This window comes from Phaethon aethereus (genome assembly GCF_964289735.1).
Source record: "Phaethon aethereus genome assembly, chromosome: 7".
Taxonomy (NCBI): Eukaryota; Metazoa; Chordata; class Aves; order Phaethontiformes; family Phaethontidae; genus Phaethon; species Phaethon aethereus.
The window spans coordinates 25742238-25767613 of NC_138583.1; the positions used below are offsets into that span (position 1 = coordinate 25742238).

The 25376-nt window shown below is 49.0% G+C and overlaps 1 protein-coding gene across 1 annotated transcript; it reads left to right on the forward strand.

Annotated features, from left to right (window-relative positions):
* Positions 1-1896: 1896 nt before the first annotated feature.
* On the forward strand, positions 1897-25245 carry ARHGAP19 (Rho GTPase activating protein 19; the record flags this gene model as incomplete). The annotated part of the gene is made up of 12 exons (XM_082002360.1): positions 1897-1970; positions 13962-14227; positions 18597-18677; positions 19005-19214; positions 19813-20039; positions 20569-20655; positions 21623-21688; positions 22417-22605; positions 23334-23432; positions 24026-24118; positions 24616-24684; positions 25189-25245. 12 exons carry the CDS (start codon positions 1897-1899, stop codon positions 25243-25245), a joined length of 1518 nt encoding a protein of 505 aa, XP_081858486.1.
* Positions 25246-25376: the final 131 nt, after the last annotated feature.

Here is a 25376-nt window from a genome sequence, read left to right on the forward strand (position 1 = left end):
AGCGTGAGGTGTGATGTGGGGTCCTGCCTCCTGCAGCTGCCAGCCACAAATATTTTGCAGTTACCCACAGAGAAGCACCAGACAGGGACCTGGAGTGATGCTTGGCTTTCATTGTTCAAGTTGGGAGGTGGCTGGAGGCTATTTCTTCACCCATCATGCCGTTAAACCATGCAATTCCTTTCCGCAGGCTACAGCGGGCACCGACAGTGTACCCGTGTTCAGCTATGCTTGTGCAGGAAATAGTCACAACGGGCTCTTACCCTTGCAGATACCAGCTGCAAAGTGGGAGGTCCCCAACTTGTGGGCTGCAGACATACTAGACGTGCTTGAGGAGGGGCTGGCAGGACTAACAGGCTGCCCCTGGCGCTGGCTGGGTGGCCTCTGGACTGGCAGATGCCCACCCTGAGCTTTAAGGCTTAAAATCAGGAGGAGAAAGAAAACATCATTTCCTCAACCTGGAAGCTACCTGCCTGAGTTGTGTCTGCTGTGGAATGCTGCTGAGGACACACATGCCCTGTGGACCATCACCTCCGAGCATGCTGCAACATCTTTGGGGGTTCCCACACGCACACCTGGGGCTCCCCAGTTCAAAGTCAGGATTCAGCATGCACCAAGGAGCAGGGATGGGAAACCCCTCCTAGGGACAGCAGCATAAGAGGGAACCTGATGTTTATGCTAAGATGATTGGCAGTAAGATAATTAAGTGTGGAAGTTTAAAATGGCAAGGGACCACTCCAATTGAAATCTATTCAATTAAAAAAAGTCAGATTAATTCCTAGTCCCCTCAGCACTCTGATCTACAGTTTCGGTTGTTTCTAAAAAGTTGTCTGTCTTTTCTTGGTTGCACGGTGTGCAAACCCAGGCGCAGCAAGTGTGCAGGGCCAGAGGGACCCCGGCTGGGGGCAAGGCAGGTGCTTCCACTCACAAAATAAAAACATAAAAAAGAAATAAAACTGCTTTTCCAGTGTCTCTGTTCCTCTAGTTTCTCCTTGATGGTGAGAAAAGATAAAAAATATTCAAGCTTAGTTGTGAGCTGGGGTTTATGGTGTGACTCGTGCTTCTTGGAGCACTTTGTGTGGTCTTTGCAGGCTCAGGCAGACCTTGCTGCAGCGGTTACACATAAGATACATGTTAAAACTTGCCACGAAATAAAATGGTTGCAACTAGAATTTTTCTGCTGAATACTAAGGCTTGGGGTGTCAGATGTGCACAAGACTCTGAAAGGCAGTGCCACAAGAACTTCTGCAGCTCTGGACTGGTGCTATGCACAGGCCTTGCAGCTCATGTGTGCTGGTCACTGCGTCGTGTGTCCCCTCTGTCTCTCAGTAGAGCCTTTCTCTTCCCGCAGCTCCTGCCCAGGTCGGTAAGAAGGGGTTGCTGGTGAGGCGGGGTGTCGCTGTCCCCGTGTACCTCCGTGCCTGCTCTGCACGGCCTCCTACCACGAAGAATGCTCAAGCGTAGGCAAAATGGCCCGTGCACCTTCTTGTCCCCTTTGCCCCCCAGCAGTGGGAGCGTGCTGGCCAGGCCCTGGGTGCTGCTGGCTCCCAGGCTGCCGCCGCAGCTCACGGGCAGCCGACGCCGGGGTCGGCAGGGGCAGGCTGGCCCCGGGGCCTCGGGCCCACTGCGGAACCGCTCTACCGCCCTGAGGGGTCTCGCCGCGCACCGAGGAGCTCTGCAGGCCTCTCCCGGGACCGGCAAGAGCCCACCACCGGCCTACAACTCCCAGCATGCCGCGCGTGGTGTGGGCGGCCGTTTCCCACCCCCATCCCGTCGTGCGCGCGGATCGGCGGTTGCCCGTTCGAACCGGCCAATGATGGCAGGGCGGTGCCGGCTACAGCCAATGGAGATGCGAGTCTTGGGCGGGGCGGGGCCGAGGAGGGGTGGTGCGGCGGACCAATGGGGAGGCGGAGCGGCAGGTATGAGATGGCGGAGGGACCAACGGTGCCCGGCCGAAGGCGCGGCGGCGGCAGGTAGGAGTAGGGCTCCCCGGGGCTGGTTACCCCCTCCCCAGGACGGCGGTGTCCCGCGGCGCCCGGACTCCCTCCTCGGCCCCTTGTCGTGTTACAGGTCGCGGCCCGACTCCGCCCATTGCGGCCACCCGCCCGCAGCGCGCTGCTGGCGGGCAGGCGCCGTCCGGCGCCCCTCGGCCGCGGCCCGCCCATTGCGGTGCTTCCGCTGCGAGCCGGGGTCTCGGCGTCCCTGCTGCGGCGGGACAGCCTCTCCCCTAACCCGGCCGGGGTCCCCCACCGGCCGTGCCGCCGGGCAGCCCTGCGGGACACGGGAGAATCGAGGTGGCACCCTGCGGGCACCTCCATTTGCTGCGGTCACTCCGCCCCCGTGGGCTCAGCCTCAGCGCTGGGGAGCGCTGCCTGCAGCGTCCCTGTGCTGCATTGCGGGGGAAATCCCGCCCGCTCCTCCTGCAAGGGGAGAGATCCTGCTGTACCGCCCCCCTCCCTCGGGCAGGGGGGACCGCTCCGTAGGGAAGCGTGTCCCCGCACTCAGGCTAGCGAAGGTTTGCACTCCTGCCCCTGCCCTGGCGCAGCCGCCCGCGGAGGCAGGAGGCGTGCTGTGCCTCGGCGGGCTCCGTGCTGTGCCTCGGCGGGCTCCGTGCTGTGCCTCGGCGGGCTCATTTCTCCTGCTGCCGCAGAGTGGCAGCTAGTACCGAGCGCCTGGCAGTTGCAGGATTTGGTAGGGTGATGGCACTATGTAGACTTGCTTTGCATCCAGCCCTTTCTCCCTTGCTTTGTCCACTCCACATGCATTATTCTTGCTTTGTAAATACGCCTACGCTGTAAGCTTCACGTGACTTTTGTATCTGTAACCGTTCTGTGACCGCTGCCAATAAAATAGTGGAGACTGTATGAGCATCTCACTGGAACAGTGTTTTTTGGATTACTGCTAAAAAGCTGTAATATCTCTTTCTCTCTTTTTTTTTTTCTCCCCCCTCCCCTGTATGAGTGGCATGGAGACTCAAACTAAGTATCTTTTGAGTGGTAATTCTTGTGTACTTGCAAAATGAATACAACTGAGGGCTGATGCCTCATATCCAACCTGATTCACAGTGGTGCTTGTCCTGATCTCTGCTGATGGGGACCCATCCTGATGGCACTTGCTGTGCTTATCTGGGGCAACTGCTATGGTGCCTGGGTTGAGGCAGAGCATCTCTCTGGCAGGAAGAATGAAGAGATGGTGCTCAAGTGTGGCACATTTGAGCAGGGAGTACCTGAAATGCTGGACCTGGTAAAAGGATGAGTATGTTCTGTACAGCTGATACTTACTACACTGGATTAGTCCAAATGACTGAATTTATTTGTTATACGCTGACATTTGTTCTTAGGATGTAATCCTCCAGCTCTTTCCCCGCCCTCCCCAGGCAAGTGATTGTGTTAAAACAAAGTCTGAAGTGTAAGTTTTACTCCAGTGCTTCCTGTCACCCACAGGTACTGCTAGCAAATAGAGCTCTTGCTTTGCAGGTCTATCACCACAGAGACCACAAAGCTTGCTGGGTTTTTTTATTTTTTTTAAGTATGCTCCATGACCATGCTGTCGTTCCTGTTTCCTCTCATCTGGGGAGAAGCGCAAGTTAGCTGGTAAAGCTTGCATGCTGCGTGTGTGGTCTTATAGCATGCTGACTTAAAGATTGGAAACGAAAGCTGGTTGTCTTAACCTCCTTACCAAATGTTACTGAACATGACAAAAGATGATTTGTGTGGGTCTCTCTTCTGTTTGTGGTCTCTCTAACCTCTGCCTGGCTCTTCATAACTGAGAATGATTGCAATGTGCCAGAGTGCTCAATTTCAAAAGAGAAACATCTGTCTGTTTAATGAGTGCATTTAATGTTCGATTTAAAGCAGTGCCTAAATGCTTTGCCAGGCACTCAGTGTTCATGTTGGCCATTTGATATGGCAGGGGTGAGATGAGTGGAAGGGAAAAAGCCATGGGCCTGAAAGGCAGGGTGTGCTGAAAAAAAGGCATAAGGCATCTTGCTAGATTGGCTTGATAGAATGTCACTGCACAACTGGACATCAAGAGCTCACGTTGTAAACAGGCGATGAAAGGAGACACAATTGCCATCTATGTTTTACTGCAAATAGGAAAACATTCACCGTAAACATGAGTTAATGGCAAAAAGTCAAAGTGACTTGCTGAGAGTCATGCAGAAAAAATGGTTGATCTCAGAGTTAAAGCCAAGCCTGAATGCTTGGCTACTTTTCTCTGCTGATAGCCTGGAGCAGGGTACAATCTTACGAAAATGTTCCCTTCTCCATAGCTCTCACTAAAGTCTTTGAGACCTAGGCTTGCATTTAACCCCTTACTCAGCCAAGCCTATCCAGTGCACATCCAGACCTGAACTCAAGGCTGTGTTGCATTTGTAGTATTTTTATATATTTGCATGTAACATCCTGTCCTATTCTCATTTAGGGCCTGGGATGGGCTTGGACAACAGGATCCTTGTTCTGCTATGCTTCAGTTTATTGTCTGTTTGCATGAAGGGGGAGCATTGCTTGCCCACATAGCACAGAGTGGCATCTGGGTGTCCTTGCCAGCCTAGTCATTGCCTCGTTGTGTGTGCTGTGTGCACATTTGCAGGCATATGAAAATGTCACTGGGCTTCATTAACGCTCCTTTAAAGGTGCCTGAGCACTCAGTTCTGCCTGAAACTGAAGCGCTGAGTGCTGGACACTGTGCTGGGAAATCAAATTCCTTGTCCTAAAGGTCAACAGTCTTCAGTGCGTGTTGGTTTAATAAGTGGCATGAACAGATGGGAAAGAGACAGGGCAGCATGGAAATGTTGGCTAATATCTAATGGTTGCACTGAAGTAAAGTTCCTCTTGGAAATACTGTCCCTCTGTAAGCTGGATTAGGCTCATGGTCACAGATGAGGCATGGAAATGTTGGCTAATATCTAATGGTTGCACTGAAGTAAAGTTCCTCTTGGAAATACTGTCCCTCTGTAAGCTGGATTAGGCTCATGGTCACAGATGAGGCCTTGTATTTTCCACTTGTTTCAGAGTTAGCCCTTTCTGTAGGATCTCATTTTCATATGTTCCCAATAACAGAGAGCCGAGGTCCTTTCTTTAGCCTGTGCTCTGCTGGGTTCAGGCACGGACCTGCTGTGCTGCTTTTGTGCAGAAGCAGCAGGCTCTTGCCAAACCTGTGCTGTGATCCTGGGGACTGGCATTGTGGGTTCCTGTGGTCCCAAGTCACGGCGGTCTTGGAGCCAGCTTGGGGAGAGAAATAGGAGGAACCACAGCCCCATGGTGTGGTAAATTTGGACCACCCTTTGTTTCAGAGCTTCATGGGTCTGGTGAGTTCCTGGCCTCTCATCCTGGTAATGCATTACACTTACTGTTGTGTCCAACTGATGAGCATTGGGCCCTTTTCTCAAAGGTGCAACAGCCTCGCTCCCTGGCTCTTGGCCTTCCTCACCTTTACGCTAGGTAATAGCAATTAAGCTATCTAGAGTTTCCTCATAATTTTTTTCAGAAACTGTAGATAGTGGGGAATGTGATAAGCTGCTTAAATTGCCTGCCAGCTGGCTTACAAGGACTTTTAATGTGTTTGCTTTTGGCCTATGAAGCTCTAATAATTTGGAGTCTGGCCAAAACATCCTTTCTTCTTGAGTGGTAATGTGGCAGCTCTGATTTTCAGAGGCAGGAAGTTCTCGGGGGAGCCAGCATTAGTTTCCCTTTTTGTTTTGCTGGAGTTCAGACTCGATATTGAAACATAGCTTTATGGTTTGGGAGTTCCATATGGGCATTCCTACAACCCCGCTCACGAGCTGTCATACAGCAGGAGACAAGCGTGCTATGGCTGACTGTGCCTTGGCGAGTGGGAAGCCTTTTAGGGAACGTCCTTCACAAGCTCTCGGGGGTGTCTGGAGCTCTCCTCTCACGCATGTACTGCTCCGCATCCTCCTGAGCGTCCCCCGGAGCAGCACATAAATGTATCGCTGCTCCATGCATTCTGCAGAGAAACCGGGTGAATCCAGAGATGACCTGTCAGGCGGGATGGCAAGAGAAGCAGTTTCTGATCAGTATGGGAGAGTTGCATAAAGTGACAGTATAGGTTATTGCCATATGAATTCTGGTATCTCTGTACAATATTCCAGTTTTTGACATCCTAGCTTGCCCAAGTTCCTTTCAAAAACACTAGGCCCCCATTCTGTTCAATTTGGTGAGTTAATTGGGCTGCTTTGTGCATCTCCATCTTGCCGGTGCCACATGCTGTGTGGCTCTGTGGCTGGCCTAGCCTGTTTATCTGTGTGCCTCAGCAGCCCTGACCAGATGTCACCAGCTTATTTAAATGCTGGCATGCATCCAGGTGTGCCTCATTGCAGTTCCAGCTTGTGAGAGTTTACACATCTGGAACATGGGATGTGGCCTCTGACACACTCAGTGGTGTCTGCGGAGGACTGCTGATGAGAAGGGATTTGATGTGCTCTCATCCTTTGCAGACGCCACTGCGATACAAAATACAGATGCAAGCATGCGGCTTGCTCGTTGCACCTCCAGAGCTAAGCAGCATTGTGAAGTTACAAAAGCGTAACAAAGAAAAACAAGAGCTGTGACTTCCCGAGTACCTTTGATCTCTGTATTTCCAGGCTATAAGCACAAAATCTCACCCAACAGCACTGCTGGGAGCTGGCTGTGTGTCCTGCCCCAGGTCTTGGTATCCCCTTGATCCAGAAAAACCAGCAGCAGTCAAGCAAATCTGTGAGTGCTACAGCACATTATACTTAAATGGCAGTGCTTTGCTCAAGCACTGACAGTTGATGGTGGGATGGGATCCCTGAATATGTTCTGGGCTTGAGTTGGTGCTACCAACTTCGGGTGATTATCATCCTGTGGGAGGCTGCAGCAGTGCTGCCATGCTACTCCGGTTCCCCGGCGCTGCTGGCCTGTTGCCTCTGCCTTGCCAGCGGCTCCTGGCCAGCGCCTGCAGCTCAGCTCTTGCCTCCTCAGCCCCGTGTCCCAGCCGTCCCTGCCTGATAGCTTTCAAACCAGCTCCTTTGTGCTCAGTCCCATGTCGCCTCTCATGCAGAAGCTGGATTTCTTCTAAATGTCTGCAGTGTGACCTGATTATTTTTCATGTCCTTCCTCGTCCTCCTTTTTAATAGTGTCTACAGAAAAGCTGGCAGAGTTCAGTTATATCAGTCATGCTGACTGATAGTGCTGCCTCTTCTCTTGGGATTCCTCCTCTTTTCTGTCCCTCCAGCATTCATTTCAGATTTAGCTATCAGCCTTCTAAAGACAGAGTATTGCCTTTGTTCTGTGTTTGTACAGCATGGAGCACAGTAGAGTCCCCAGCTGTGACCAAGATTCCCAATGCCACAGTGATAAAAGTGAATAGATCAGTAATGAGAAGAGACAGCTGCTGCCATCTAAAAAGATTCAGTTTTGGTGCTGGTTTCAGTGAAATCAGGATTGGCTCTAAGGCTCCTCTTCTATTGCCGCTCCCTGTAGGGGTTTACATTAAAATAAAGACACAAACTTTAGACTATATTGAAAGTCATGAAAATTGGAGCAGCATTGCTATTTAATGCTGTTAGACTGTGTTATTCTGATGTTAAGGCAGACATATGAGCTTGCAGATCTTTAATGTAAAATTACTGTGTTTCTGGTGGTAGCTGTGTTACTGCATTTTTTTACAGACCCTTGGGTAGGAAGCTGAGCCATCACACAGCGTGGGATCATCCAGAGCTGTGGTGGTGGCGCTGGGAAGGAGACTTGGTGAGAAGCACTGCAGTGAAACATGCGGTTCCTCTCTAAGGCGTCTCTTAGTTCTTTTCCTCCTTCTAGCACTAGAAGGCATCTGGATATTCTGACTTTTGTGATGATGGCTGATTGGAATACTGCTTTCTTGACTTTAAAATAGTCTAGTGGTTATTATTAAAGATATTACGAAATAATTCATTGAGGTCAAACTTGAGAAGTTTCATTCTGAAATGCAAATTTCTTGATGTTTCACATAGATCAAGCTGTTTTGCTACTGCAGTTTTCTTTAACACTAGTAGTATGTTGCATTTTGTGTTTCTTCCAAAGCACACTTTCTCCAGCCCCCTTCCAACCCTTTTATCTTAACAGAGAGATCTGTCTCCAGGTTCACATCACAGATGTGTAGCTGATGTTGTTGAGGTCGCCTTTACTGAGACAGAATTTGAATTCTTATACTATAGCAGTAACTTGAATATCCAATTTACCTGATGTCCAGAAGATGGCCGGGTGTTATGTTAGTTCCAGGTTGTCCAGCACAGGCTGCCATCACATAATAGCAGCTTTCTTCCCCAGCTCCTTGCTGTTTAAATTGTATATTGTTATCTGGTTCCCATGGCCAAAAGGCTGAATCACTCCATGTTAGCTTCTTCACGTTTAAATGTGAAGAAAACAAAAACTAAAAAGGATGGTTTATTTGTATTAAGTCTAGAGACACTGGTCAAGGATCAGCAACCACTGTGCTATGCACTGTGTGCTCATCACAAAAGGACTCTCTCTGCCGCTAAAGGTCTTATGAGTATAACCTTAGGCAAAAATTGCTGCATGTTTTTCTTGACATTCTTCTGAGGCAGATCAGTCATCCTATGAAGAGTTACTGTGCTAAATCTGAGGCCTGAATGTGATCTTTGTTACACTGTCTTATAAGAATGTCAGTCTGAGGTACAGTCCTCAAAGGCACCTTAACTGTGAAGTCACTTCTAATGTCTCAACAGTCCATTCCTATTAGACTTCTGTAAATTTTTTTTGTTTTTAATCTAGGAAATAATTTGTCTCCTAGTCCTTTTGTACTTAAAATGATTCCACATAATTCCACTGTGGTGCTTTCATCTCTTTGCAAAATCTGGGATGGCTCCTATCTGGCTCTGGAAATACTGTCTTTAGACACCCTCATTAATTGATTCCTTACTCTGGCACCACATAGGAAATGATGCTACTTCTCTCTCCCTGGAGAAATACGAGCCTGTGTGCATCTGTCCCGTCTCCCTTTGTGCTTAGCCAGGCAAAGAATCACTCGCATTTTGTGTTCTTTAGCACTGCCTGCTTATCGCTCTGCTCTCAGTATTTGGTAGTAGCCTGACTATGTCTCACAGTCTAAAGATTTTGTTATTATAGAAGGAGATTTTCTTCCATTATCTGCCTTATTTTCAAAAGCTCTTTAATCCTTTTACTCCTGTATGGTAAGACTCATCTACTGTGGCGCGTCTGAAGTGCTAGCTCTTTAGTGACAACATGCAAAGCGCACAAAATGGCACCAGAGATGGATTTTGCCCACTGAATTAGGTGCATCAGCCCCCCCTGAAATCTGCAGCTTCCAGCTTCTACACTTTCCCAGCTAGACAAACACAGCTAATGCCTTGCCCCAAAGGTACCTCTTCCTTCTCTTGGCTTACTTGTATTCCCCTTATGCTCTATTTCATGTTGCTTGAACGTGTTTCTGGCTTCGCATGGGTGGAGTTAGAACAATATGAAATCTGTAAAAGCCACTGAAACAGTTAGGTCCCACCTATCTGAATACAAGCTTGCTGCCACATAAGCTAATCTGCCTGCTTGCACAGCCTTTGCACCACAGGTTCAATCACCAGATTTTGCCAGTTAAAGTCTCGTTTTTGTCCTAGTTTCCAAGGCATTTCCCTGGCCTGGATCTAGTTACCTTAGGGATTAATTGATCCATCATGATTTTGACCTCCTGCACCATCCACTCCCCATGAAATGATGGGGCTGTCATGCCTGAAGCAAGAACGTTGTGTGTGACAGACAGCTTTCTTTGTGACTTGGCTAGGATCACATGCTTTGCTCCTAAAAGACACTAGAAAGGCAAGAATCTCAGCACAATATAGGACCCATTTTTTTTTTAATCTGCTGTCTTAATCACAACCCTATTAGTACAAGGTTTTATTATTCATTGGGATTTGATTTTATTCATGGGATCGGAGAGGAAGCTATCTATTCCTTTATTTTATTGTGTTTTGACGTGTTGTAAACCAATCTGAGATCACAGCATATAGGAAATAGAACTCTGTAATGCAAGCAAAGAAAAAAAAAAGCAATAAACTCTCTGAATAGATGTTTGTCTCCTCTTTGCTGCTGTTATATAAACTGTGAGTGTAGGTAGAGTACATCCATCTTCCTTTTTTAACATGAAAACAGCAGATGGGGCACATGGCTTTTTCTGAAGGTTATAGTGTGTTCAGCAGTGAGGATTGGCAGGGTTATTGTGTGTAAAGCCAGTGGGGGCTTTAGCTTTGCTCAGAAATAGGGGTTTGCTTCCCATTTCCATTTTGATTAGCAATAATGGTACAAAGGCAAATTTTCTGTGCGAGGAAGAGCTGCTAATAAAGTGACCTTTCAAAATTAAGTGGCTCATTGAAGTGCCGTACCACAATAAGAGTATACAAGGCTGGTCCCAGCTGCGGCAGGCAGGGAAACTGGACGGGATTCCAGAGGAACCTGGAACGGGATTCCAGAGGAACCTGGAACGGGAAGCCTAAAGTGGATGAACACCACACGGTGGCACAGTTAATGGTAGCAAAGAGCAATGGCCAGGTGCTGTTTTTAGCTCTGGAGGGGCTGGTCTACGTGCTTTGTCTTCAAAAGGATCTGAAAGTGTGAAAGGCAGGGGCAGAGAGAGTGTTTCTAGCAAGGTTCCTGGGCACGGGGTTGTGCAGTTAAGGGACTTTGTTATTGTCCTGCCAGTGCCATAACATTGGTTGTGCTTGGATGCTGTTGGGAATGTGTTTTTGCATGGCTTTACTCATGGTAAACACAGGGTAGATTTGAGGCTATTCTGTGGATTCCTCTTGGATACAGGTGGAGAGCACTTAATACCACGCTGGTTCTAATTCAAAACCCTGGTTTCTATGTAGGAATTATTTGCCGTTAAACTCCAGCTACGCAGCCTTTGGCAAGAGACATGAATCAATTTGTCCAGCTTTTCTTTTCTGTTTTGTCTCTGTGTGAAGGCTGATGCCCAGTGTGTGCCAAGGGGGCCTTTCAGAGCCAATAATGCGCCCTTGTGTCCCGTAGTATGCGTGGAATTTGCATAGGCTGTGCTGGGACAGGCAGGTTTCTTTTGTTGCTGGAAACAAGGAGCAAGTTCTTTTCCCGGTCTCTGCTTCCTAATGCCTCTCCAAAAGCTCTCAGCACTCATGTAAGAAATTTACTTTTTTCTATTTATTTTTGCATTAAATGTTGTTAAACTTTGTGCAACTTGTATCTTTGGCTGTGTGGAGAAGTCATGTCAGTCAGTTCTAGCTGACAAAATTCTTTAAATTTCTTTCTCTGAATCTAGATATCTAATTGTCAGAGGGAGCAGATAATCTGTGATGCTTGATGTAACTGCTGCAAAGTATTTGCATATCTTCTCTGTGGGGAAACAAAACTGCTAGTGAGTGAATAACAGCGCACGGATCATTGCAGGCAGGGTCACTGGGCCTATACACTTGCTATTAACCCTTCTCAGGATCTGTATTGCCACAGAGTGAGTTGTCATGGATTTCAGGCAAAGGGCTTGCTCCACATTATGGGCAGAGCTGGCACTTGTTTGTGCAGTGTAGCTCTGCGCAATGAAATGCGAATACGATCAGATCGATTGGCAGCTGCTTTTTGGCAGCTGATAAAGAGTTGTTGGATTTTGGTCTTGATTTATTGCAGATAACAAACTGCTGAAAAACAGACTGGGAGGTACTCAGAAAAATATGGCCCCCATTTGGAGTCAGCAGCATGCTGGCTAGGCCACTCTGAGCCATGCAGCTGGGAGCCTTTAAGAGCTTTCTAAAATTTTAGATGACCTGGCAGATTGCCTTGCAGTCTGCCTTGCAGACCTTCCTCCTCTCCATCCTCTTGAAGGAGTCTTTGACATCCATGGAGAGCAGTGGCAAGGGGGGAGAGGGTTTCGTACAGATTCTCATGATGCAAGTGTTGCCGAGAGCCTGGTTTCCTCTGATTTCAGCAAGCATCTTTCTCCTTGTGGAGCCTGAGTCCCAGCTTTTATTCTCTTATTCTGATCATACATCCTGGAAATCATGCCAAGATGCTCTTTCTGCTCAAAGATGTACAGCAGTAGCTCAGATAACTGTTGGGTTCACAGATACTGCGTGGAGGTGGGCTGGAGTTCAGGTGACTTGCCAGTATGTGCTTTGATGTCCTGCCCTTCATTAGCTACTATCAATTTACATGGGAACAATAAGTTGCTGAGATTTCAGAACTAGTAGCTGAAGCGCACTGTTTCTTGAACCAATGGATGTGGTCCAGTGGGTTGCAAAGGCTTTTGGTGGCAGGTGTGCTGAGCAGCGAGCACAGATGCCCAGTGTGGTCTGAACACAGGGATGTGGCCTCCACCCCTCAGCAGAGAGGAGAGGAACGTCAAGGTGCTCCAGTCTTTTGTGGGAAGTCCTGCTTTGGAGAGAAAGCCTTTGGTGGCCTGGGGGGTGATGGGCAGAGTCCGTGCTTCTGCCTGGGGTGCCACACCACACCAAAGGGACCGATGCGATCCCTGGTGCACGAGCACAGCGTTTCTATTACCTGTGCACTTGTCAGCTGCTGTTGGAAAATGGTGTTCAGTGGGAGCTCACAGCTGAGGGGGGATGTTGAAACAGTGGAAAGTATTCTGTAAGAGCCCAAGAATGATTAAAGGATTGGGGAATGTCAGACTGTGAAAGCACACAGTGTGTGCAAGCTGGGTGGGTAGGCAGCCTCCACCCAGAGCCCTGGAAGAACTGGCACACCAACTAGCAGGGCCAGACCAGCACTTTATAGCAGAGTATGACATCAGGGCAGTAGCTTGTGACTGGAGAATAATTTCACTAATCCTCACTTTTAAGTAAAAGAGGGACAGGAGAAGCAAGCTAGGCAGCTCTAGCCTGTGGGCTTGACTTCAGAAGTGTTCAAGTGTTTGAAACGGTGGTGGGAAGGTGGTAATGGAAGACTAGAGGTAGATGGAAATTGGGATAAGGTTTAAGTGTGAGCATTAAGAGTGCTGATTAACCTGAGATATCTCTTTGATAACTCTTTATTTTGATTTTAGACATGGTAAATGTAGCTTACCTAACCTCTGGTAGGGCTAAGTATCTGTTACAGATAACCCTTAGCAGAGCAATGTCTCAGATGCATCCCTTTTCCCATTCCGCATGAGAAGCTATGAAATGGAGGAAGTAGGCACCAGTAGAGAATAGGGAGGTCAGACAAAGGGGAGCCTGAAGAAGAGGCAGGAACTAGATGGACCGAAAAGAGATGTTCTAGGAGAAATGTTACTAGGGGTTCCTCAAGGACTGATCTTGCGTGGCTCGTGCTAATACTGATGAGTTCACACTTGCTCCAGACCCAGAGTGCATAGCTGGACAGTTTACTGTAGCTGGCAGAGAGCAGTAACCAAAAAGTTGGCAGCTTGTCACCTAAGAGTGTTTGATCACATCCCTAGGAGAACTGTGGGTCAGTGTTACTGCACGTTTATGACCTTAAAAAACAAAGTCCCAGGGCATGGGAACTATCTGTTGATAGAAAGGTAGGGATGGTGGAACGGCAGTGGGAACTGATGAGTATAAGCTGGCCATGAAAAACTTTAAGTTGGGATTTAGACTTTCAGGCCACTGGGAGTGAATTTCTGTGGAGGAAGGGAGATAGAACCACTTATTTATGACTGAGAGTTAATGTAAAATATTGGGTGTCCTATCTGCCTGAGCTAGTAGGATGTAGATACAGTGAGAGTTTTAGCTGGGTGTTGCATATGTTACCATCACACTACACGTGCTAGTCTTGTGCTGTGTTGTACAAACAAGCTAGAAATGTTTTTGCTCCAAAGGCAAATATAACTGCACTGTGCTGAACGCTTACCAAAGACAGACAGTGCTGTTGGTGTAGACCAGTAGGTCCTGTGTCAGCAGATGTCTCTTTCAGGGCAGACCAGCTGGCTGTAAAAAAACAAAGCAACGAGGAGCTACTGTATTTTTTCTCCTTCCCTTTTTCCAGTGATGCCATCTGCAATTTTGTCATTTGCAATGACTCCTCCCTCCACAGCCAGCCGATCATCTTCAATCCTGACTTCTTTGTGGAAAAGCTGCGCCATGAAAAACCAGAGGTGTTCACAGAGCTCGTTGTCAGCAACATTACCAGGCTGATTGACTTGCCTGGGGCAGAGCTGGCCCAGCTAATGGGAGAGGAGGACCCAAAGCTGCCTGGGGCAAACAGCACAGCCTCTGGATTTTTTCGTTCTCTGATGTCTCTGAAGCGCAAGGGTGAGTATGGCATGATGTCTGGTGCCCACCTTTAGGGTGATGCTAACTGTCATCATCTGTTACCTGTAGTTTACAAAACTTTCAGCGTAAGCCTGTTGTTTTGAGCTTGTGTTGAATGCTTAATACCACAGGTTTATAATCTCAGGGGATGCCACCTCTAGAAAGGAGCAAAATGGAGACTGGGAGACTGATCCCAGAAATGCCCTGCCATTTCTAGAGTACGCTTCTTCTGGGGGTTATTGCTGTGGCTTATGTCAGGTTGGCTGCAGTGGGTCAGCTGCTCGCTGTGCTCAGTGCAGCACACACCACAGTAATACAGCTTTGGTCCCTGAGTGTTTCTTGTCTGGCTCTGTGGATAGCACTGAGCTGAGGAGGGGTGCCTGAACAAACTGCAAGTTTTTCCAATACCCACCAAGGTGTACTTGTGTCTCTACTTGTTTGTGACCATAGTAGTCCATGCTCTGTTTTCCTTAGCTCATTGGTTTTACTCATAAGTGATGGAATACCAATAAAGGCTGAGAGCATCAGGCTCATGGAGAACGATAATGCCCCGGTTTTCCAGGCCACTGACTTGACTCAAGGGGCCACTGTCTCCTTCAGCTGCTGTCCCAGCTCTCTGGAAGGTCTTGTCTGTGCAGCCCAGAAATCTGTAAGCAACTCCCATCCAAATGCCAGTGCCGCTCTGATCCACATCCCCATCCAGTGAGTCAGTGACAAAGCTCTGCAGACTGATTCTGCTCAAGCCCAGATTCAACCTTAGTAGATTACACATTTCTTTTTCTCTCCGAGACAAGCATTCAGCTGGAGTTTTCTATGGTAAACTCACCATTCTTGTCTTCACTTTCAAGTTCAGCTGTCTTGGTTATGAAACATTAGCCCCAGACCCATTCTGAGTGCAGTTGTGTTCAGATCCTCTCCTCTTCACTGGCTGGTATTTACCACTCTGTTTTTTTGTAACTAAAAGGGTGTTCTAGGTGTTTGTGTGCCTTCTCCCACGTCTGCCCACACTCAGGGAGAGACTGGTTCTCCTTATAAGTTCAGTTAAACCTTCTCACTCATCTAGACAGAAACTGCCTCCATCTGGGCACCTCTCACATCCCTTGTCAGCTCTGGTTTCCTAGCTAGACTGACTGTCTGCTAGCAGAGAAGCTGTGGGTAGCTGCCTTCAGATGTTGGTAGCCTGTGGTTGAACATTTCTAATTAATCTTCCCCTTCCCTTTGAGCACTTCTGCTATTGTGAGTACTCTGAGATGGGAGATATCACTATGTCCAAGTATGGCTTTGTTTTGTTTTCAACGTTTATATAGTTTCTCTATGTGTTTCTGATTGTACCAAGCCTATTCCTACATTGTGTTTCATAAGTTCAAGCTCTGTAGCCCCACTGCTCAGGCTGAATTTTCTGATGCCTTCAGCCTTCCACTTCTGACTCGCTCAGTGGGAACCCTGGTAGATACACTCACCCTGGGCTGGGCAGCACTGCAGGGGAAAATCAAGGACTGCAAATCAAGTCCTTTAGCATCCTTAGGTGAGATTTAATCAATATTGCCATGACTTACCTTGCTGCTCCTAATAACAGGTCTTCACGCTGCCCCCAAACTGCAGTTAGACTGTGCTCATACCTGTTCATTGCTCCTGCCTCTGTTCCAGGATACCTTAAATTCAGACACTTGCACTTGACAAACAGAAGTGAGTTAGTAACCAAGTTGAAAGTGTTTTCTTAGCGTGTATGGAAACTTCCATGTTCTTGTCAAAACCTTCTAGCAGGGGCTTGTGAGCCTTCTCTAGCATGTTTTTTTTTAAATTATCTGTACTCTGCTGGAGCATTTCTCTTATCAGACCTGACATCTCCTGCTAGCTCTCTTCCCCAAGAGTTCTGCCTTCCCCCATTCAGACATCTCCATGGCCATGTGTCTCACTACAGTTACAGCTAGCAGATATTTCCAAGTCTGCTGGCTGCACTCCCAGGCTGCAATGGCAGTGTCTCCCTGCATTGACAGGCACTGTCTGTGAACTCCTTGGCCAAACTCGGAGAAAAAGAAGTTTGTGCCTGCAGAGAAAATCGGTTTCATGTATGGTGTTTCATCTTGGAGCCATCATTTGTTTTTCTTCATGTTATAGACTAGCTAGAATAAACAGGTTTTATTTCTTCAGAGCCAGAGGCCAAGGACCATAGACCTCAGAGTTGATCAAACTGCAAATACTTACAACTCCTTTGAGCATCAGGAAACTCAATCTCATGCTGCTTCTTAGTTTCAGAAGCAATCGTACAATAACATCTAAGCTTTCGTAACTCAGCATCCATTCTCCAGACATGTCTTTCAAGTTTCTTTGAGAATCAAATTCTCATTCAGATATCAACTTCTGACTTCAAAAGTAAATTGAATTTGTCAGGCCCTGCATGTTTCAGGAAGATGTATTTTCCTCTTCTCTTCCTGGCCACTATTGATTCTATCTGTTGAATGTCTAATGAGGTTAGTTTCCTTCAAGGACAAGAATCTTTTGCCAACCGTTCTCTGCCTTTGCACTCAAGCCCTTCAGATCTTACATGTGGATCAAGAGGTCACGTTGCCCTCCTTTCTCCTGCAAGACTGAAGCATGCACTTTATCAGAGGAAGGTCAGAAAGTTCTTGATTTAACAGAAAGCTGGAGTTCCTGGTAGCTTACCATGTATTTCAGAAGTCCTGGAAGAAAGTGGAACATTCTTCAGGCGGAATAAATTTAGTTGCACAGGAAGGCTGCTAGAGAAGTGCGCAGGGTTAACCAGGTCTTTCCCACATGCTGTGAGCATCAACACCACAGAACAGTAAGATCTGTACTACAACTAGACCAAAAGCTAGTAACATCAAAATCTGCTCGGGGCAGGGAGGGTAAGGCAAGAGAAAACTTGTGGGGGAGATAAATTTTATCAGACCAGCCAATGCACTGCTTGGATTGCTGGGCTATCAGCTATAACAATAACGAGGGAAATCTTCAGCCACAGAAAGCTGGGGTGCAAATACCCAGCTTGCCCTCAGAAGTGGCTCATGCTCCTGGCAGTCTGGTCATGGAGAAGGGAGGAATATTCTTTTCTTAAATCTGTTGGCTCTTTGAAGTCTAAGTGCAAGATCAGGACAAACCAGCTCTGTACCAGGTTCCAGTTCTCAGTCCCAGTCAGCACATTGTAGTATGGCCTATCTAGCAACTTGTCAGTAGCTGCAGTCAAAACCTACATGCATCTGAGGGAAGAAGTGGTGCCCAGGGCTCTGGTTGCTGCCAGTGAAGCCCCTGGGAGTTGCCTCAGCTTTCTGAGGGACAGAGCGTGCTGGCTGTGTGTATCTGATGAAAAAAGCCATTCACCATCAAGACAGCATTTACTAAAAAATACTGTCCTGCTGGAGAACTCCTGTCTTACCCGTGAAGTCCCTCTCTGGAAAAGAAGAGTTTTCTGCATTGATTCAGCAAGTGCCTTTCAGTTAAATGGACTTCTCATCTAATGTTTCGTCCCATGCAAGGGTCTGCCTCCTTTCAGCTCAGTTGCTTCTATCTTCTTTTAGGGCTGTAGCCTGTGTTATTTACTGGAGTTCTGGAGCTGGCAGCTCATGCCCGGTCTGTAACAGCCCCATGAGATGAAAGCAAACTCCAGGAGTGAGAGGAGCTGTCAGTGCTCCATATGGAGAAGGGCTCAGCTCATTGCTTTGCTACTCTCCTGTTTTTGTAGTTTTACCTTGTTCAGCCTTCGTACTTTACTGTACTCAGACTAGGGCAGCTGACATGGAAGGGAGATTCACTGGGATCAGGGAATTCCAGGGATTACCCATCCCTGAAAAGGAGGCCAGTGTGAGCTAGCCAGATCATGTCTGCTCTCCCCAGTTCCCCTTGTTCCCCTCTACCATACTCTCATAGCTGCACCTCTTTTTTTCCTCCATGTCAAGTCACAGTGGGGATTAATCTGGACTTTCCCTCCCAGGTGTGGAGTGTGCCAATGTGGCAGGCACCTGGGCATCCCATGCTGTCACATCTGCCCTTCCCACTTCGCTGTTCCCATAAGGTCCAGTCTTGCAGATGATATGCCCTTTAAAACTGAAGCATTTGTTCTGGTGGTGTTTTCGTTTCAAGAGCTGGAGAATATTTGCTTTAGCTGATAAAAACTGTAATTAAACTGAGGTAAGAAGCAGGATGATGAAGCCTTTGTAAGTATAGCAAGGTGAGATGAAATGACTTATTTGGGAGTGCTTGTGATATGTCACATCTGTGGGGGTCCTTGTGACCTTCAGCCTTAGTGTTTTGGGGCACTGATCTTTGCATGCTGAAATCCTGTTCTTTGGGGACCACTCATCTCTGTGGCTTTTGGGTTCTGAACTGCTTGAATACGGTATCTTCTGTTCTGCAGAGAAAGGAGTGGTGTTCGGCTCACCGCTGACAGAAGAAGGCATTGCACAGGTTTCCCAGCTAATTGAATATCTGCACAAAAGTAAGTGACTCTGTCTCACTGTCTTCCTATCCCAAGGGATATCTGTCTGGTGCAGACAGAGTGAAAAGCTCTGAGCTCTCCAGCAGCAGGAGTTTGGAGCTGCACTGGGCAACTGTTCCCCAGAATTGCCTAGCAGATATGTTAATCACTTTCCCTCTGTGCATGGACTTTTTCTACTGATGGGAGCCAGCTTGAAGTCATGTCTCTGAATGCAGTTCACTAAGGTTTGCTGTCAAGCTCTGGAAAGGGGAGGGAACTGCTTTAGTAAGAAGATGGGAATCGGCCCATGATGAATTGGTGGCCTTTTTTCTCCCCTCTGCTGAGCAGATCTAAGAGCAGAAGGCTTGTTTCGGGTGCCAGGCAACAGCATCAGGCAGCAGATCCTAAAGGATGCTCTGAACAGTGGTACAGATATTGACTTGGACTCTGGGGATTTTCATTCCAACGACGTGGCCACTCTGCTTAAGATGTTCCTGGGTGAACTACCAGAGCCGCTGCTGACACACAAGCATTTCCATGCCCACCTCAAAATTGCAGGTGAGTGAGCAGCAGGAGGCATTGACAAGCAGAGGGAATGGAACTAGCCTAGAAAGCTGGTAATGCTACAGAGCTGCACACTAGGCTGCAGAAGTGTAATCCTTAAAGGAAGAGTAGGAATGAATCTTCCTGCCATCTCAGCCTAATGGTGGAAAGACTGGAGCTGAAAATCCTAAGGAATCAGACCAAGTCTGTCTAGACCAGTCGTCTCTCTCCAGCAATAAACAGATGTAAACAGGTGTAAAGCCCACATTGGTAACCTGGGTCTCCATCTGTTTTAAGTCTGGGGGTCTCCTGAGCAAGGTGTGGTTTCTGTGTACTTAATAACTGTTATTGAACCACCTTATATGAACTTCCTCCATTTTGCCTTCGACCCATCATGACTCTTAGCAACTGTGTTGTCCTGTGGGAGGAGTACCACAGATTAACACACCAGGTGGGGAGCTTGGGGGATGAGGGGAGAGAGACAGAGGGCCAAAAACTGTGCAGGAGTTTGGAGGAGATCAGCATATGAAGAGGGAAGGGTAACCAGTTGCAATAGGCCTGCTGTTAGGGAAGGTAATGTATGTCCTTCATGTTCTGCCTTGTGATTTGGCAGACTTGACACTGTTTGATGAGAAGGGGAATAAGACCGGCACTCCAGACAAAGAGCGCCAAATTGAAGCCCTCCAGCTGCTGTTTTTGATCCTTCCCGCGCCCAACCGCAGTCTGCTCAAATTGCTGCTGGACTTGCTCTACCAGACCGCCAAGAAGCAGGACAAGAACAAGATGTCTGCCCACAATCTTGCCCTCATGTTTGCACCCCACATCCTATGGCCCAGAAATGTGAGCAATGCCTCAGTATCTGTGGGTGGGATATTGCAAGGTAGAAAGCAGAGGCTTGGCAGGCCTACAGGGGAAGTACCAAGGTGGGAAGATTAAGTATCAATACAGTGATGTGAGGGTTGGAGGCTGGGTTGGTGAGGTGGAGCTTCCTGGTAGGACTCAGTCCAAGTGTTCAGTCGAGGCCAGCCGTAGGTCTCATTTGCAACTGATGCTTCATCTTTTTCAGTGAAATTGAAAGCACAGCACAGTCCTGCTTCTTTGAAGAATGACAGCTCCAGACAAACCTTGCAGATCTGTCAGCAAGGTTTCTTGTGCTGCTGATAAACTGTTTGGCCCCAGAGTTGTCTGGTTCTCCTCTCAGAGCAGCTCTGCTTGTTGGTGTTCTGTGAGCCCCTGCCTGCCTATGTCCTCAGAGCAGGTCTTCTGCTGAGGCACCCTGTGTGTCTATGTCCCAGAGACAGCAAGGGCAGCAGAGACCCTTCCTCCTCCCCTTTTAACTGCTGTGCCTTTGGCTGTGCCTCCCTGCCAGGTGACAGCAAATGACCTTCAGGAGAATATCACAAAGCTAAACAATGGAGTGACCTTCATGATCAAACACTCTCAGAAACTCTTCAAGGTAAGTGCACTTTGGGGTCTTGCTCTCCCTGGCCCTTCAGCAGGAGACTGAATGCCCTTTGTCCAGACAGATCCCAGGTGTCAGGTGTAGATTCTGGTTGCCCTCTTCAGTGGTAGAAGGAGGATTTCTACAAGAAACTGTTCTTATAGTGAGTAAGGAGGAGGTCTTTGCTGGGCAGGCAGCCCAGGAGGAGGTAGAGAGCCCCGGCAGTGCCTTTGTGCCTGGGCAGGTCAGAAGCACGGTGCAGTGTAACACCACCCTCTGCTGGGCACCCAGCACCCGCTGCCTGGCTGGGAAACCTGGTTCCAGGGGGCAGGTAGCAACCAGGCTCCCCTCAGGTTCTGGCAGGGTACGGAAACTGAAAGGGCTTGTCCTGGATAAGTGCTGCTGAGAGCTGAATACCTAATACAGCGGGTCATTTTGTTGTGACCTCCTCTGCAAGTGGTAGTCAACCCACTGCTATTACAGGCACAGCCTGCAATCTTGGGCCTCTGTCTAGCTCAGAGCAAGGTGCTGTGGTAGGAGGGTCAGGAGTGTGGGGCTTTCTGTAGGTTCCTCCAAGGAAGTGTTTCTGCAACAGGCAGTCTCTTGACTTCTCAGAACCTTCCTGATCACTGTAGGCATCTGCTCTCTGCAGAGTCCTCCCACAGAAAGTCTCCTTTCTGCCCTCTTTTTCAGGCCCCTGTTTGGCCAGCTCAGAGCTGGGAGAATTGCTTGGAAAAAACTTCTGTGGAACCCTGCTCTTACTCTGTGTTCCACTTGTGCTGGTTGCCTGCATCAAAGGGAAACTGTGAACAGGGACTGCACGGGGGACATGAAATCCCATTGCTTTGTCTGCCCCAAATGGCTGAGTCTTGATGGAAGTGGCTTGTGTGCTATGGTTGAAGAGCAGCTCTTGCTGGGGCCACTGTTGCTCCAGGGATGAACATACTAAACCTATGTTTGGCCTTTTCTCTGCTCGTCACAGGCCCCAGCATACATCCGGGAGTGTGCCAGGCTGCACTACCTGGGATCCAGAGCCCACACATCAAAGGTAAGGTCAGCAAATGCAGTGCCTGCCCTTCATGAAGGGGCAGAGACTGTGATACTATGAAGGGATCCTTGTGAGTGAAAGAAGCTGAAAACAAACCAAGTTATGAAAGAGGATCTGTCAGAGAGCAAGAGTGAGGGAACCATATGGTGTGGTAGTGCAGGTGGCTTCATTAGGGAAATTGGGCAGAGTTGAAGCATCTGTTAATCACAAGCACAGGGAAAGCTATCAGCCCCTGTTTAGCAGCAAACCTGCTCCCTGTGCCCAGTACATGCAGCACCTGCTCCTTCATGGGGTTGTGCCTTCCAGACAGACAGACGTGCCTGCTGCCATGGCCAGGCTGCTTGGAAGAGGGGCTAGGATAAAGGCTATTTGCTGCCACTGGGACAAAATTTGTGTCTTGCCAGCAAATGCTTCCCCGTCTTGTATAGCTGCAGAAAAGGAAAGATGTGTTGCAAGGAGCTGCACTGACCCTTCTCAAGCCTGGAAGGGCTTCTGCAGCTGGCATCCGGGAAGGGAGGGAAGAAGCAATGGGGTCACCTTTGTATTGCTGTCACCTCTTCCTGGCACAGGGCCTGATGGTGCAGTGCTGCTGCAGAGGGGTAGGGAAAACACAGCCCTGTGCATTCACTGGGGTTGAGGCAGCTCATGAGACTCTTCCCAGCCTGGCTCAGATGGGTGGCTCGTTTGGATTAGAGCATGGCAAGCGACTGCTGTCTCCACTTTCCCAGGACGACCTGGATTTGCTGACATCTCCTGGCTCCAAGGAGCTGCAGCCCCTCAAGTCTCAGAAACGAAGCCGGCTGGACTCTTGCCATCAGGAGGAGACCCAGCAGCGCACAGAGGAGGCACTGAAGGAGCTCTTCCGCCACGTCCATAATATGCCTGACTCTGCAAAGAAGAAGAAGCTTATCCGGCAGGTAGCGTGGGGAGAAAAGATCTTTGGGGCATGCTTGTCAGCACAGTCCTGTGCACAGGGCTAAAGGCAGGGCCTCCTAGAGCTGCTCCTAGTCCTAGGCAGGCTGGGGGGAGTGGGCTTTGGGCTGTGTAAGGGGCAGAGCTATAGGAAGGCAGGGGAGGAGGAGGAGGCCTATCCTGGATGTTCGTGGTGGTGGAGCTGCACCAAGCTGTGCTTTGCGCTCTCTGTTTTCCAAGCCAGGAACTTGCCAGCCAGCAGTTCCCCAGTTCTGATCATGGCCTTGTTGAGCTTTGTCCCTCAGAAAGGGAAGTCTTGTCCCCTCTTGCCTGCAGGGAGTGGACAAACTGGTCTCCTCTCGGTCCAGTGAGCATTCACAGCCAACCTGCGGCTCCAGAGAGACTGAGCAGCATGGTCAGCACTAGTCCTGGCTGCCAGTCTTCAGCTGCTGCCCAAACCCTTTTCTGCTCCAACAGCTGCTGCTTGTGGATAATGTGGTAGCCAGCACAAAGCAGCCTCACACCCAAGCTCCCCATAATCCTGGGTGGGAGATGTGGCCTTCCTCTGCTTTCTTATCCCTGCAGCTCTGAGCTGCTCTTCCATTTTGGGGTTTGAAAGAACCAAACTGAGGTCTAGGCAGAGGGCAGCAGGTAGAGAAGCACACAGCAGCAAGGGGCTGGTTTAACCATGACAGTAACTGTGCTAACATAGTGCCCTTATGTTTCCTCCTAGTTTAATAAGCATTCTACAGCTCTAACTCCTGGCTCCGATGTAGCCACATCCCCAGCACCACGACGCACCCGCTCACGCTCCTTCAGCGGCCTCATTAAGGTAAAGGCAGCCTCTGACCCATGCTGTCTACTGTGAGTTTCTGATGTTGTTCTCTGCTTCTGCCTTGCCCTGGCTTGAATGAGGCCCTCAAAGGTAGGGACTATTCAAAGTATTGGCTGCCAGAGAACACAGATCTACTGAGGACAGAAAAGGCAGCACAGTAGGAATAAGTCATGTTACTATAAAGTGTAATTATCTATGAAACCATAGCTGTAGGATCTATGCATATTTCTGAAGGATTGGTTGCTTCCCAAGATGAGATGAGGACTGACAGGGAGCGGGTCATGTAGTCTAGCCTGTTGGCACAGGTGTTAACACGCTGTAGGCTGCCCCACAGCAGCGTGTACCTGCTTCTGACAGGCTGGGCTCCTTGCCAGGCCCCATGTTAGCTCCCAAACCCTTTACAATCCGGCAGGCTCAGCCTAATGGCATGGTACTTCAGGTAGTTCTGCTTTGCAATCTTTGTCCCAGCTTGGCTTCCTTTTTTTCTTTCCCAGCATCCAACTGCTTACCAGCAATGCATCCTGCTCCTTCCCCTTCTTTTTCACTTTGTACTCTAAGCACTAGCCAACAGCCCTTTCTTCTTACGGCAGCGGAAAGTTTTGGGAACCCCAGTTATCCTGGAGAGGAAGAGCAGGGATGCCACACCGGAGCCCGAGCGAGTCAGCAAAGAGAATGTCCACCTGGTAAGGACTGCTCCCAGCATCACTGAAGCTCCTGGTGGGGGAGCGTGTGGAGAGGAGTTTGAGTGCAACTTGGGCATTCGATTGAGTGATCCTTAGGGGCTGCTTGCTCTTCTCTGTCCAAGTCAAGTTTTCCAAGTTTCTTCTATATGATCAGATAAGGTTTTAGGAAGCTGCTGTGGGGAGAGCAGAGCAGGTGGCAAGGGCAGCACTGAGACAGGGGTGGCAGCACTGAGCCTCCACTCCAGTCTTGTCCCTCTGACTTATCTGTGTCCCTGCCCTGGGGCATTGGCTTATGCCCCCTTCCCCCTCTCCCATCTTCCTCCATAAGTTGTACACAGCCTGCTGCCTGTGAGTAGTAGGGCTGTCCCATGGCCCAGACAAACCAAGAGTGGATTTGGGTGGGAGCTGCTCTCTGGTGGTACAGGCTGCTCTCAGGGAAGGGTGTGGATGCCACTTCATTCCCCAGCTCTCTACTCCTATTCTCCTCTCTTGTCCAGTTACAGAAATGTGGATCTCCAGCTCACATGTCCCAAGCGAAGCTCAAATCTTTGGAGGGCCGGAGAGAGGTGAGACACACAGACACATGCCCATTCTTCCTGTGGGCAGCCCAGCCTGCTGGGCTCTGAGACCTGCTGAGGTGATGGCATGCACACAAGGCTCTGTTTCGGGCTCTGTGACAGCTGTGGTCCCCTGGCTTGTAGCAAGCTTCAGGCAGTTGGCATGCTGGAAGCCTGGGCTTGGCAGGTTTTACCCGAGCAAGGTGTGTACAGCTGTTCTACCTGTGGGTTGGCAGGCTGTCTGTCACAGGAAGCAGAGGGAAGCTGGCATCATGGGGTAGCGCTAACAAGCTGTCAAGGTGACAGTGGGATGAGAGGTTGGTACAGCCCAAGACAGACTTCTGTGTTTGTCCCCATCTGGTCACTGCCTCTTGTCTAGTGCTCTGCTTTGGTAAAAGGTGTGGGAGACAGACTCCAGTGGGATGTCCTTGCAGGGGGAGGACAGCACATCAACTTTTTCTTGCATGGCATTCTGTGTCTCAAGCATTCAATTGGTCTAATTCTCTGCTCCAGGAATCCTGTAGACGCATGCGAGCCCACCTGCTTTCCAAGGATTCATCATCCCTCTGAATCGCATCACACCAACTCATGGGTGGGGAATGCCCAGCCTCACAAGCTGTGAATAATGTGCTGCACTGAGAAGGGAGTGCTGCAGGCTCATGGCAACCCTCACCAACATGGCAGCACTCTTGAAACTGGAC